This window comes from Eptesicus fuscus, chromosome 9, assembly GCF_027574615.1.
Source record: "Eptesicus fuscus isolate TK198812 chromosome 9, DD_ASM_mEF_20220401, whole genome shotgun sequence".
In the NCBI taxonomy this organism is placed as follows: domain Eukaryota; kingdom Metazoa; phylum Chordata; class Mammalia; order Chiroptera; family Vespertilionidae; genus Eptesicus; species Eptesicus fuscus.
Window position 1 is genome coordinate 10,900,178 of NC_072481.1, and position 14,047 is coordinate 10,914,224.

Here is a 14,047-nt window from a genome sequence, read left to right on the forward strand (position 1 = left end):
ACCAATTATCAAACAAAGGCCAAACTTCATAACTAGCCCAGGCTTCCATGGTCTTACCAGAGCTGTAACATTCTTGTTTTCCTTTCTCCTGACCGTGTCAAGCTGGGAACCAGCTGCAAGCAGGGATGTCAGGGCAGTATAAAGCTCATCATAATTGACAAGCTTGGAGAAGAGAACATCACATGCCTAATACCAAGAAAGAAAGACAATCATTTCTTATTTTTGGAAATATTTTTTTCCTACTACTTACACTACCGTTTAACCTCATGAATGACAAAAGAGTTCATCTAATTCTGATTAACAATTTCTTGTTACAGAAAGATTCCCACTCAGGGCCCTTATATGGGCCATTGTGAGCACACAGTGCAGATTTTAGAATAAGGCAACTATGTTTATCCATTAAAATATTTGCATGTGAAAGTGCTAAAAGTCTTCAGGAATAATGTGTCAGAGGTGTCAACCACTAGAAAGGACATCCCCTACAGCAAAACTGGAGCCCAGCCAATAAACCTCAAAATAGCATTGTCCTTTTAGAATAAGCTCAAACCTTAACACAGAACAAATTCCCTCATTCCATACAGTCATTCCCTTTCCCCCTGACAAACTGATTTTGGTGGAAACCATCTGACCCGCATGTACAATGGGGTTTTAAAATTCCTGGTACCACAGAATCGAGTCGGTTCAAATCATCCTCTGAGGCTTCTGGGGACAGGACACAGTAGAATCTGGGCTGTGGCACAGCATCTGAAAAATAATATGCTTATTTAAAAAAGTATTTTATTCTCAACTCTGTTTAATAAGTGTAAAATGTAAAAACCAAGAAACACTTTGGAACAGGGTTTCCCAACCTTAGCACTACTGACATTTTGGGCCAAATAACTCCACTATGGGAGGCTGTTCTGCAGACTGTAGAATGTTTGGCACCATTATGGCTCTATCCACTGAATACCAGGAACAGCCTCCCAGTTGTGACAACTAAATATGTCTGCAGACACTGCCCAGTATCTCTTTTGGCAGTGGGGGCACAATCACCCCCAGATAAGAACCACTATTTAGGAGTTAACGAACATGCTCTATGATCAAGCTCATCAACAAAATTGTATCATTAGACTGACTACCTTAAAGTTAAATGCTATTTTCCCAATACCAAAGGGACTAATAAGAGATCCAAATGATAGTAAATTCATATGAACACTTGAACGTTTCCATAAGATACACTAAAAATCTCACAATCCTCATGATAAAATGCACACAAGAAGCACCTCATCAAAAGAATGGGCAACTAGAAACACCACACAGAATGTCATAACTCCCATTATTTTCTGAATATTGACCCAAAAGGAAATTTAGCCTGTGAGTTAGAACCATATCCTAAGAGAAATTAAATTTAATCATCTAGAGTGGCAGACAAAAGGATTCTAATTCTTGTGTCTCAATGTGTTTTTTTGTTGTTGTCGTTTTAAAATAAATACTGGATATGTGAGCATCTATTTCTGAAAATGTTCTGAATCTATAGGTACTTGTCACCCAAGGGAGTAGACAAACTAATGAGCAAAGATCCTCAAGCAGTCTCCTGCCCATGAGAACCAATAAATCAGTTTCTTATCGACAGTCTTTTGTCTGACCTGATGAAAAATGCTTGGACCAGTTTTCTTCAACTTCTTTGAAACCATGATAGAGGGGGGTGGTCATCCGGCGGCTGTTGCTGTCTTGGGATCCACTTGCCCAACCAAAAGGAGGACTGAGCAGGTTATGCTGCACCTATTAAAACAAATACTCAAAGTAAGAAGGATGCATAGTCACCATCTGCTTCTCACTCCAGGCATGATGTAGACTGATGAATCAAAGTTTAAGGAATTCATAAACTAAAATAAAATCTTAAGATTTTTCTGTGCCTTCTTTTGGGGAGCATCTTTTTGCTAGAGTAAAATGAAACATTTTAAGAAATGCTGAGTATAATAATCCTTAACTGGCCCTTCCATCCTCATTTTGGATCCCTACAAAAGAATTCACCAAACCATAAAATTTATTCCTTGACCATCATTCAACCACTAACAGATATTCAGTAAGGGCTGATGTTCAGGGTACTGTGCCAGACAAAGCAAGGTTAAGTCAAAGAAGGACACCTGTGAACAGAGCCTATAATCCAATTTTAACAAACACATCAAATCAAGTCATCTACATTTATTGCTTCTGGCTAAACATCAAGTGTGAGTGCACAAACACAGTCCTAGTGGTCTTCCTAAGGCTACTCAAATGCTACCACAATGAACACCTTAAACCTAACCTGAGCAGGTCATTTTGGTTTGTATCATGTAACTCAAGAAGAAAACACTCTCCATAACAGCTAGTAAAGCAAAAAGAGTATGTCCATCGTACCTGCTCAAACAGATACATAGGGGCTTTGGAGTACTGGTGAAGCAGATAATCGAAGATCAAAAGAAGGCGAGCCAGGATGAGAGGCACAGAACGCATCTGGGCATCCATGTTGGCACTCAGCTCCTGGATGATCTGCACAAAAAGGACCAATATGGCCCGCCGGCCTTTCTCAGTGAAGTTGTGGAAAATGAGAAGGAGCAGCTGCAGGTGTTCCACGTTCAAGTCTTCTGTCTCACTGGGCACCACCCCTTGCAAGGCATTCTGCTTCATTGTCAACAAAAACCTACCAGAGAAAAGGAGAATATGTCCATTGGGAAAAAATTAGAACATTCCCGAAGTGTTACAATGTTAAGTACTGGAAGAGTTAAACCCAGGCATTAAGATAGCAAATTGAGGAAGACAAAAAGCCACATGTAAAGAAAAAACTAAATCTTGGCTACAAAAGAGCCAGATGGATCCACAAGAACCCTTCAGCAATGTCCAGGGAGGCCACAGGAGTGTTAACACCAGCCCAGCCATTTGTGACAATGGCAAGAACTGCAAACTCCCAAAAGGTGGTGCTTTTTTTTTTAATTAACAAATCTGGTCAGGTAAAAACAATTACTACTTTTCCCTATACTTTGATTCTAGGATTTAATTATTTTAGTTTATAGTACAGGTTAAATCAATGTATAATAGTCAAAAATAACTCAAACCTCTGCTATTCAGCACTTGTTGGAAGAGCTTTTATGCAAAAAAGAAATAAATGTAGCCAACGGTTTCTGCTGCCTTTGGCTATCAGAATAGAGATTTGTGTTTTAATAAGGGCTCCCCCACACATTCCCCCCCCACCACCACCACCTCCTGGCCTTTTTGCAAGATTCCACCAGGAAAAATGCAGGGTCTTTGGCATTTGAGGGGTTTATGATTTATCCAATCCAACATTAGAATTTATTTGATCGTAGAATGGGGAAGAAAAAGCAAAGCCTTTTAGAAAAATAAACTGCTTTGAAGACTCCTAACCACATAAACAAAAATGCAAATATAGGTCCATCTAAAGAGGATTTAGATAATTAATCTGAGCTTCCCCCAAGTAAAAAAATTCTTTAAAAGTTGTCCAAAAAAGACTTCGAGTCGCTCTAAGTGGTTTCATGCTGAAAGCAATATAACCACAGACAGAGTTGGCTTCCCTGTTCCCTCTCAAAAAACCATGTCAGGATAAAATTGGCTATGTTCACGATTTAGGTTCTATCTCATCACTGCAACCAAATCCCTTCTGTGCTGAAGGAATTCTGTTTCCAGACCATAGTTTTATGCACTTCTGTCTTTTAAACAGCACGTCTTCCCCCAACTCTCTCCCTCCACCTTCACACTTTCAACACTATCATCCGAGTACCACCTCAGAGGTACAGATTCACTACAAAGAAAAAGTAAATAACCTTCTCCACAGGGCTTCTCTTGGCATTTTCTTACCTGTCCCAAACTTTAAGGCATTCAGGGACATCAGGGTCACCTTGAGCGGCGGCTTTATGTTGCCAGATGAGCAGGAGGCGTGAAAGTACAGAGAGGCTTTGAGGGTGGATGTACAAGGGCCACGGGCCCTCAGAAAAAGGAGCAACTCCCAGCTGCTGCAATAGTGTGTTCTGACATGAAAGACATACAAGAGACCATTAGGACAAGGACAGCGAATGAGGCCAAAAGGCTACTCATGCTCTCTAATGTTACTTTTTAACATGAAAGGAGTAATTTAAATAAAAGAGGTGCCAAGATTCAGATTTAGAAGTGGTTTGAAAAGAGATCATTTCATTCAACAAATGACAAAAATATAAAGGAAACAATTACTAACCTAACCCCATTAACAATTATCATTAATTAGTGTCAGAAATGAGGTCCTGAAAAAGGAGAAATGCATTGAGACAGCAGAATCAGGGAAATATTCTAAATGGATAGAACATGAAAAGTCAGTACTTTCCAAAGATAACTTGAACTGAAATAGCCAACATTTTTTTCTTTCATAATCAGTTACATGCTACAAATAACACTCAAAAGGGGAAGATATAACACCTTGTAGGTCTAACAACTTACATTAACAGTATTAGCAGGGAAACTTGCCTGGAAGATGTCAAGGCATCTAGAATTAATCAGGGCTGTCTGCCTCCAGTTGAGGCATGTCTTTCAAATGAGCTTTACATTCAGCTCAGTTATCTAAGCTGCAACTTATCTTCTCAAACACACACAAACTGAGCAGGATGCAATGGAAAAGCAGACAAAAGCCTGCTTTCTCACTTGGCTTCAGAAAACACAAATCATGGTTACCTCAGGGCACAGGATAAACTTCTATGTCTGCCAAATTAAATTATATTCGTACAAAACATTCTAGAGGACCTCGTTCCTCGGAAATAATTATTCAAAGCATTACAGATATCACAAATAGAGTAATTTGGCATTATCTGCTTAAGGCCACAAACTCCATAACCTATCAACTCTACTCCTAGTTATAGTCCTAGGAGAACAGGGGAGATGTACAAGAAAGACCATACAACACCTGGAATTTCAATTAAACCTGACATAGCCCAAAGGTCTGTCAGTGGGAGCAGATGGGAAATAAACTGGTATAGTCACAAAGACAGTGGAATATTACATAGCAGTCAAAACAAGAACTGCAAAAGTAGAGATGGACCTTGGTAGTTTATTACTAAATAATATTAAGTGAAAAAAAGCCTAAAAAGATTCCATAGAGCACGATGTCATTTGCTATAAAAACTAAAAACAATAATTTTATCATTTAAGAACTATAAATGCAAAAATAAATACATATATGAAACTAATGAAATGAGAAATTAAAGATTTAGAAATCAGGACACCAGGTACTTCAGTAGGGAGAGAAAATTTTAAAATTTAGAAGTCCACAATCAAGAACCTAGATTTCATTTTGGTGGTGGGTTTGCAAGCAGGAGTGTATATGAGAGCATCTATCTCCTGTCATCTGATTCCTTTAAAGCACACCTTCTAATTTGTATTTCTTAAGATTATTAATGACGAACATTTCCTGTTTGTTGGCCATTTATATTCTTTTAATAAACTGCCCTCTTGTTTATTTTGTCCACTTTTCTACTAGGATAGTCATTGGGAGTTACAGAGTTGTTCCTTTTCTTTAAGTTCACTGATTGACTTTTTTTTCCCCTAAAATGATCCTAATTGAAGCAGAGGGACATACTAGAATCCTTCTCAGAAACTCTTTCCAGCGTGGGGATTCCATGACAAACTGCATTCCTTAGCGATAGAAGAACTGCAGCCTGCCGAGAACTGATGGAGAGCTCTTGGCCTGACCAGTCATAGTGCACACAAACCTGCAGGTTAGGTGACTGGAGGTCAGAAGTCACCAGAGAGTGGTTGAAGTGATAGAGAGCAGCAGCGAACTCTTCATCTGATGAACCTTGGAGACAAATGGGAAAACCAATTTATTCAAGCAGCTACTTGATGCATCACACCACCCTGCTGACAGCCAAACTCCCCTAGAAAAAGATATCCTGTCTACTGACCCTTGAGTCCATCTTTGTCCACCTCCTTAATGATACTGGCCAGGGTGGCCATATGGTGTTCTGAGAGAGATACACTCAGATAGTTTCGGATAAAATTGTTCCGAGAGTTCAGCATGGAAGAGGTGATGAAGTTCAAAATGTTGGAAGCCAGACCTAAGAACTAGAAAGAACAACAACAACAAAAAGCTCATATCAGATTCTGAAGCCCAGAGCCCCTACAAATCCTGAATACAAATAGAAGTAAAATATGCCCATGGGCCTCATGCTTATAATAAACACAATGAATGTAAAAATCAGATTTTAAATTCCTACATCAGGACTAAGTTTAATTATGATAGCCCTTCCCATGTAATTCTACCAATTACACAAAGCAGTATGCCAGTTTAGTATAACAGACTTCATAAAATATTGTATGAAGACAGGGATTTTCCAAATAGACTGACTCGCTTCTTTCTCTGCTACGATCTATATTTGTCCAGTTCTAGGGTATTATTGTTATATTCAATTCTGAGGCCTATATAATCATTATAGAATTCTTGGCTCTTTACCTGCTCTATAAAAATTAAATTGAATTATTGCATAAATGCTTTATTCCAGACCCTTGACTAGACTAAGATGTAAGAAAGCAAAGATTATATCTGACTTGTTTGCTGATACAGCTTCAGAATAGGGGCTGACACAGAGTACATCATCTATAAATACTGGTTGGAAAAAGTGTTAGCAAGCACTTACTATGTACCAGACCTATGCTGAGGGGTCTTCACAACACCCTTAAAGGCAGATGCAATCACTCCCATATGATAAAACCAAAAGTGAGGCAAGGAGAAGTTCAGATTGTTGCCCAAATTCACAGAGCCAGTAAGTAAGAGACATATAATTGAAAATCACTTCTGTCTAACTCCAAAGACCGTGTTACTAACCCTCAATCACAGAAACACCACGAAGAGTATAAGTTATTTAATCAAGTATAATTGATACATTTAAGTCCTAAGATAAAATACCTTTAAATCTTACAATTACCCATCCTACAAAATGTTTTAGTTAAATTATCTGCTTTTCATGCCCTTTCTCTCCCTTTTCCCTTCCCCTAAATCTCAGAAATCCACTCTTACCAACTCAGGATCTTTGCGACTGGCCAAAATGTTGCCCTTCTCACCAGGGGCCTGCTTACTGGGGCTTTTAACTCTTGGAGAGCTCTCCAGAGGAGGGGGTGGAGGAGGAGGTGGGGGGGCCACTTTCTCCTTACTGGGGGAGATGGTCTCTTCAAACCACTGCCCCAAAATAGGCTCACTGTCATCATCTGAACAGAGAAAAAGAAAAACAACAAACAATACATTTTTTTAAATTTAAAATGTTAGCATATCATTTAGATATTTTGTAAAAAAAAAAAAAAAAAAAAGTAAGTCGAAAGGAACACAAGGATATCTTGATTGTGGTGGTAGTTACAAAACTGCATAAATTTGTCAAAACTCATCTATGTTTTTACACCTGGAACTAATATAATATTGTACATCAACTGTAATTGAAAATTTTAGAACATCTAAACGTATACATAAAATGGGAGCACTTTATGTAAATTATACCTCAATAAAACTGATTTTTTTCCCCCTTAGTTACCAACTGATTTTTTTTTTTTTTTAATGGAGCCCAACAGAGGAAGAAAAACAATCTCACTTTATTTTACTGGTAACAAAGCAAATATTTTCAAGAGCAAATTTTTACTTGCCTATCAGTTGTAAACCCCAAGATAAGAATTGTACCTTTCGCAGTACTGCACATTGGTCCCTCAAACCTGATTATAAAGAATCTGAGATACTCATCTCTTTCAATCTTTCTCCAAACTGAGGCGGGAAGTAATGCTAGTTTTGCCCTGTAGTTCACAGCAACAGTCTCTCCCAAAGCTTCCCCAAGCCACACATCTATGACAACAGCCAAACCAAGCACCTCACAACCTTTTCAGTTCCAGTGGGAAAGCTCAGAGCAGAGTTCACAAAATGGGTTAACATGAAAAGAAATATGAACTGAGATGTATTTTGATTCTGGAGGAAAAGGAATGAAAAGCAATCTGGGCTTTACTGATAGTTTCTATCATTCAGTCTTCAACAGCTCAACTTACTCTTAAATAACATGTCACCATTGAGTACACATAAAGTCAAGATCCAGGCTAGGCAGCTGAAAGAAAATGGTCAACAGGAAACTAGAGGAACCACTGGGAAACTTCCTGCTACACTCCGTAGCAGCTGCAGTGTAGCTGATCTCCTGGGAGACAGAAAAGAGAGACTCTACCTTGGCTGCTGTCCTCCTCTGTGCTGCTGAAATCATCCTCGTAGTAGGTGTTTGAGTCAGTAGAGGCACTGGCATCGCTGCTCATGGAGCCCTTCCTCTGACGCTGCAGGACACATGCCTAGGCAAACAGGGAGGGTTGTGTAACTGAAGACACAAAATTGGAGCCATCCTACTTCATCCCATTCATCTCTTGGAAAGTTTTTTCTGTGTCTTACTCTTCTTTCTAAACCCAAGGAGTAGCTCTCCTAATAGCCCCCTTCATGACTCTGCTTTACCCTACAAAAGCACTCTGAAACCAGAAATACAGTCAAGAATTGAAAAAGGAGTGTTTCCATAGAGCAGTGCATGTTTTCGCTTCAGCATGCCAATTGTCACAAATCACCAAGTAGCCAAATGTGTCACAACGCTAATAGCTGATTCAAATGTTTAGAATAATTTAAGAATTCCTCTAATCTTTAAAACTATTACCACAAATTTGGCGTTTGCAAAGGTCATGGTAAGAATGTAGTCAATCTTATTCATTTTGAGAAGGTTATACTATATAAGATCTTCCAATTACCAATGGCATGACCCACCCACCTTTCTGTAGGAAGTTGAGAGTAATGTCAACAGCAAGTTCGTCAGTGGAACAGAGTCAATCAGCCGTTGAATTCTCTGTATGGAGGTGCTCTGAGCCATAATGCTCAGGACCGCAGGAGGACCATCTGTCTCCCAGCCCTGAAGGTAAACATCAAAAGATAATTAATGTTATGAGTCATCAGGAAATAACAACCTGATCTGCTAGCTCCAGCTAGCTTACCCAGTAGATCCAGCCATTGATATACTGATTCCCTGAGTACAATCCGCTCACCTTGTGCAGAGCCTCCACTTGCAGGTCTTGAAAGAGGGATGTTAACAGCTTGACAGCATGATTTGCCAGAATTACCGAGAGCACCCCAAATCCCTGATGCCTACACGAAGCAAAAGGAAAACACGAATCTTAAGATAACTCACAATAAATTACAACCGTAAAAACAGTGGATCTTGTTATTTTGGGGTCCTAGACCCCTTTCAGAATCTATGGACCTTTCCTCAGAGGAGAAAACAGACACACGCACACACACACACACACACACACACAATCTGCATGTAATTTCAGAAGTGCACAATCTCCCTGGAGGCCAACCACAGACTGCCTAAGGATCCACAGGCTTCAGGTTAAGAATTCCAGGACTGGAAGAAACTTCCAAACCCACGGAATTTTATTTAGTTATTTTTTTTTTTTTTGAGAGAGGGAGAAACATTAATATTTAGTGTTCCACTTGTATACATGCTCTGAGTGTGGACCGAACCTGCAACCTTGGCATATCAGGATGACACTAACGAACTGAGCTACCCAGCCACTGAGTCATGTGAAGATGCTGACATTTAAATGGTGTTTGAACTTTCTAAAAGTCATTCTTTTGAGAAGAATTAAAAATTACCAACTTCTATAAAACTTTTATGTCTGAGTGACATGACAAGTTTGCATATCCAATTTACAATGAGCTCGTGTAAATCAATAAGTAAAAAAACGACAAACACCAAAGAGGAAAAACTGAGGCAAAGGATATAGGCAGTTTACAAAAGAAACAAAAATGAGCAATAAACCACAATCACACTAGTAACCAAAGATATACAAGCAAGAGCAATATAAGAACATCTTTCACTTCTGTTAGCAAACATGAGGACTAATGATAACCACCGTCAAAGTGGACCTGGGAGAATGAGAATATGCATACATAGAAGGTAGAAATGCAAACGAGAGAAACTTGCAAAACATAGCAAATGTTTAAATAAGTGTGCCCTTTATCCTAACAATTACACTTCTAGGAATTTACTCCAAGGGAATCATTAAACAAGTTCACAAAGATTTGTGTTTTAGAAGTTTTAATAGAGTATTATTTATCAAAATAAGAAGCTTGAAACAACCTAAGTGTTTAACAAGATAATTAGTTAACTATGGTGTATTTATACAGTGGAATACTGTCAGCCATTAAAAACTTACACAGTTTGTTCACTGGAAAGACGTCAACAATATTCCATAACAGTGATCCTAATTTTGTAAAACATATATTGTGTACAGAAAAATGTCTGATGTCTGGTAGAGTGTTTACCAATTTGGGTGATTTTTTTCCCCTTTCTTATGGTTTATAGCTTATAAAATGTACATGCACTCTTTTTAAATCTCAAGAAACAACAGCCATTTAAAAACTGTAACTGCTACTTGTAAGAATATAGATATTTTTTTGGCATTTCCCTTTACAATACCAAGAGTGAAGATAGACTCACAATATAAATATATTTGTATTGATTTCAAAGAGTGAGGGAGAAGGAGAAAGAGACAAAAACATCAATGATGAAAATCATCGATCAGCTGCCTCCTGCACTCCCCCCTCAATCCCCTGCTGGGATTGAGCCAGCAACCTGAGCATGTTCCATGACAGGGAATCAAACCTTGACCTCCTGGTTCATAGGTCAACGCTCAACCACTGACCCACATAGGCTGGGTTCATGCCAAAAAATTTTGATGTCATATTTTCACACTCAACATTCAAGCCATCAGCAAATCCCATAAGCTATACCTTCAAATCATATCCCAATATGACCTCTTCCCTGCCTTAACCACTACCACCCTGCTCCAAGTCCCCTTCCTCTCGCATTTGGAGTAATGCAGAAGCTTCCAGACTCTTCTGCCTCCTCCTTGTCTAACGATCTTACAGTCTATTTTCCATACAGAAGCTGGATTATCAAATCACTAATAAATCAGATCATATCACTCCCCTGTCGAAAACCTCTTACACCTACAGATTACACTTGGCCCTCGGTGACTTGGCCCCTAGCTATCTCTCTGACCTAATTCTCCACTAATCTCCCTCCTCAATTTCTCCACTCTAGCCATACTGAACTTGTTGAGCCTTAAAAATGCCAACGCATACTCTCACCTCAAAACCTGTACAATTCTATCCCAAATGTTTGCAATGTTAACTGTGTCACTTCTCTTATGTTCTCTACACCTCATCTTTAGAGCTCTTTCCTGACCATTCTAACTAAAATAACAGCCCATCACTCTATTACCTTGCTCTGACTTATTTTCTTCACAACACTCATATATAATAATCTATTATGAACTTAGTATATTTGTTCTCTGTCGTTCAGTTAGAAAATAAACTCTACCCTGGTTGGGTCTGCTCACTTGGTTAGAGCATCAGCCTGTGGACCAAAGGGTCTCAAGTCCGATTGCTGGTCAAGGGCATATACCTGGGTTACAGGTTTGATCCCAGCTCCAGTCAGGGCATGTACAGGGGGCAATCAATCAACATGTCTCTCTCACATTGATGTTCTTCTCTCTCTCTCCCCGCCCCCTTCCCACCTCTCTAAAAATCAATGGAAAAAAATATCCTTGGGTGAGGGTTAACAACAACAACAACAAAAAAAAAGAAAGAAAATAAACTCCACAAAGGCAAGGACATTGCTTTGATTGTGCTACAGCCTCAAGGCCTGAATAGAACCTACCTGGTACCTTGTTGGGACAGAATGAATAAATACAATCCAGAAATGCCTGGGCTTAGAAAACAAAACCTTGAACAGCACAGAAGCCATCTCTTTTTTCCTACCAAGCAGGGCTTAATGCCCAGATTTCTTCAAAACAGTAGCAAGTTTTTTAGGAAGCAAGCCAGAAGGACGTGACAAAATCCTCGCTTTATAGGTAAACATGCAAGTTGAGTCATCACCTTCAAATCAACCAGCTCATTATACAAAAGCACTTTTTTCCTGATTCGAATCTCGAAAAAAATCCTAAAATATGTATTACATAGATCTTTTCTCCTTACAGATGAGGAAACAAGATCAGAGAAAATGAGTCCACTGCCATCAAAATCATATAGCTATGACGTAGAGATAGTAGATTATGATCATTATCTTAGTTGTTAAATTCAACTGGGTATGGAGGCAAACTTTTCTACTGATGTGGAGATTAGAAGAGTTAAACTCACCCTCATCAACAGAAAATGTCAGGGAAACAAAATAAAACAAGGCAGGAGTGACACATACCCTTTTCCAGGCCCCAGTTTAGGAGAGCCCACGCCTTCTTTGGTACGAGAAAGGATGTCTCTGACTCGGAGTGCAGCCAGTGGGTCTTTCTCTTTCCCCTTATCAGCCAAGGCAGTAGGACTGAGGTTCAATATGAGGAAAAGGCTGTTTAACAAGCACCAGGCACCGAGCAACTGGAAGTTCTGATAGTGCTGTTGAAAAAGGTAATTTTAAATAAATAAACACTAATAAATAAGAAAAAGGCAGAAAAGAAAAATATAAACATTGATATCTTATCGGCTACAAGACAGGAACACATCTTAGACGCTACAAGAGTGGAATATAGCAGAGATGTGCTTCTTACCTCACCACCAGCCCGGCGAGAATTGCAGATTGCTTGTCCAATCATGTCATAGATTTCAAGCTGTCCAATATCAAACATACACAAAAATTTGAGCAAGCTGACATATTTCATTATACATGCTAAATCCTACCTAAATTAATTCAGCTTCGAGAGTTAAATATCCTCAAGTCACTTTCCAATGATACAACTGCATCCCACCTCCTTCATCTTCACATAGCATTGGCTCCCTCAGCTCACATGTCAACTCAGAGGTGTTCCTTCCACCCAATCTAAAGCAACACACCCAGGCCCAACACACCCAGATTGCTTTCTAACACATTTATTCATCCTATACATTATCATTATTGGAAATTATCTTGTGTATTGTATGTCTCCACTAAAAGTACACTGACACATAGTAAGCCCTCAGATATATATGCTGATTGGATGACTCATCTTTTAAGGTCCACTGCCACTACAACATGGCAGTGTTTTCTATAGGGTCAACCAATCCGCCAAATAAACAAATTGAATGCCTACCTCTTAGACCTAGAGTACTCCATGGCCTTTCCTCTACCAAGCAAAAGTGGAACTGGCCATAGTCTCTCATTTGAACAGTCAAGGCACCCGTATCCCCAGAGGCATGACTTACACATTTCTGGACAATTGTAGCTGCATCACTCTCATAGTCGTCTTCTTTGGAGCTCGTGGACCCTGTCCGCACTTGCTGAGCACTGCCCACATGAAGGATGGCCATACAGGTTGCCACACTCACACCTGAAAAAAAAAGATGCACAGATTCCAATTATGGGATGGTCCAAAGAATCTACCAAAGCTGAAACAAAAAACCCACTCACAAGCAATTCAGTGATTTGATTACTGAAAGTAATTATCAGTGATTTGAGAATCCAGCTTCGTTATGCAGAATAGACTGCAGGGTCATTAGACTTCAAGAAGGAGACAATCATACTCCAAGGGTATTTACCTAAATGAGCGGAAAAACTGTCCACACAAAAACCTGCGCATACATAAATTTATTGTATCTTTTACTTATAATTGCCAAGAAATAGAAGCAATCAAGATGTCCTTCAAAGGGTGAATGAATAAACAAACCGTGGTACATATACAAGGAATATTATTCAGCAATAAAGAGATGAGCTATAAAGCCACAAAAACACATGAAAGAAACTTAAATGCATATTCTAAGAAAAAAAAAAGCCAATCTGAAAAGATTACATACTATATGATTCTAACTATATGACAATCTGGAAAAGGTAAAACTAAGAAGACAATAAAAACATCAGTGGTTACTACAGGTTGAGGATGAGGATAGGGAAGAGGTAATACTATACTAGCTGAAGTATGGGGGATTTTTAGGACAATGAAACTATTCTGTATGATACAATGATTACGGATACATAATATTATGCATCTGTAAAAACACACATAGCTGTACAACACAAAAAGG

The 14,047-nt window shown here is 39.0% G+C and overlaps 1 protein-coding gene across 1 annotated transcript in view; it reads right to left on the reverse strand.

Annotated features, from left to right (window-relative positions):
* UBR4 (ubiquitin protein ligase E3 component n-recognin 4) overlaps positions 1-14,047 on the reverse strand; it is a 120,803-nt gene that overhangs the window by 91,656 nt on the left and 15,100 nt on the right. The window contains exons 9-22 of the mRNA XM_008148154.3: positions 13,232-13,356; positions 12,601-12,660; positions 12,258-12,448; positions 9,037-9,136; positions 8,766-8,903; positions 8,187-8,304; positions 7,013-7,200; positions 5,901-6,060; positions 5,709-5,794; positions 3,832-4,001; positions 2,380-2,662; positions 1,626-1,761; positions 665-744; positions 58-186 (exon numbers count right to left, since the gene is read on the reverse strand). Coding sequence (XP_008146376.2) covers positions 58-186; positions 665-744; positions 1,626-1,761; positions 2,380-2,662; positions 3,832-4,001; positions 5,709-5,794; positions 5,901-6,060; positions 7,013-7,200; positions 8,187-8,304; positions 8,766-8,903; positions 9,037-9,136; positions 12,258-12,448; positions 12,601-12,660; positions 13,232-13,356 — 1,964 coding nt within the window. The remainder of the gene's footprint in view (positions 1-57; positions 187-664; positions 745-1,625; positions 1,762-2,379; positions 2,663-3,831; positions 4,002-5,708; positions 5,795-5,900; positions 6,061-7,012; positions 7,201-8,186; positions 8,305-8,765; positions 8,904-9,036; positions 9,137-12,257; positions 12,449-12,600; positions 12,661-13,231; positions 13,357-14,047) is intronic.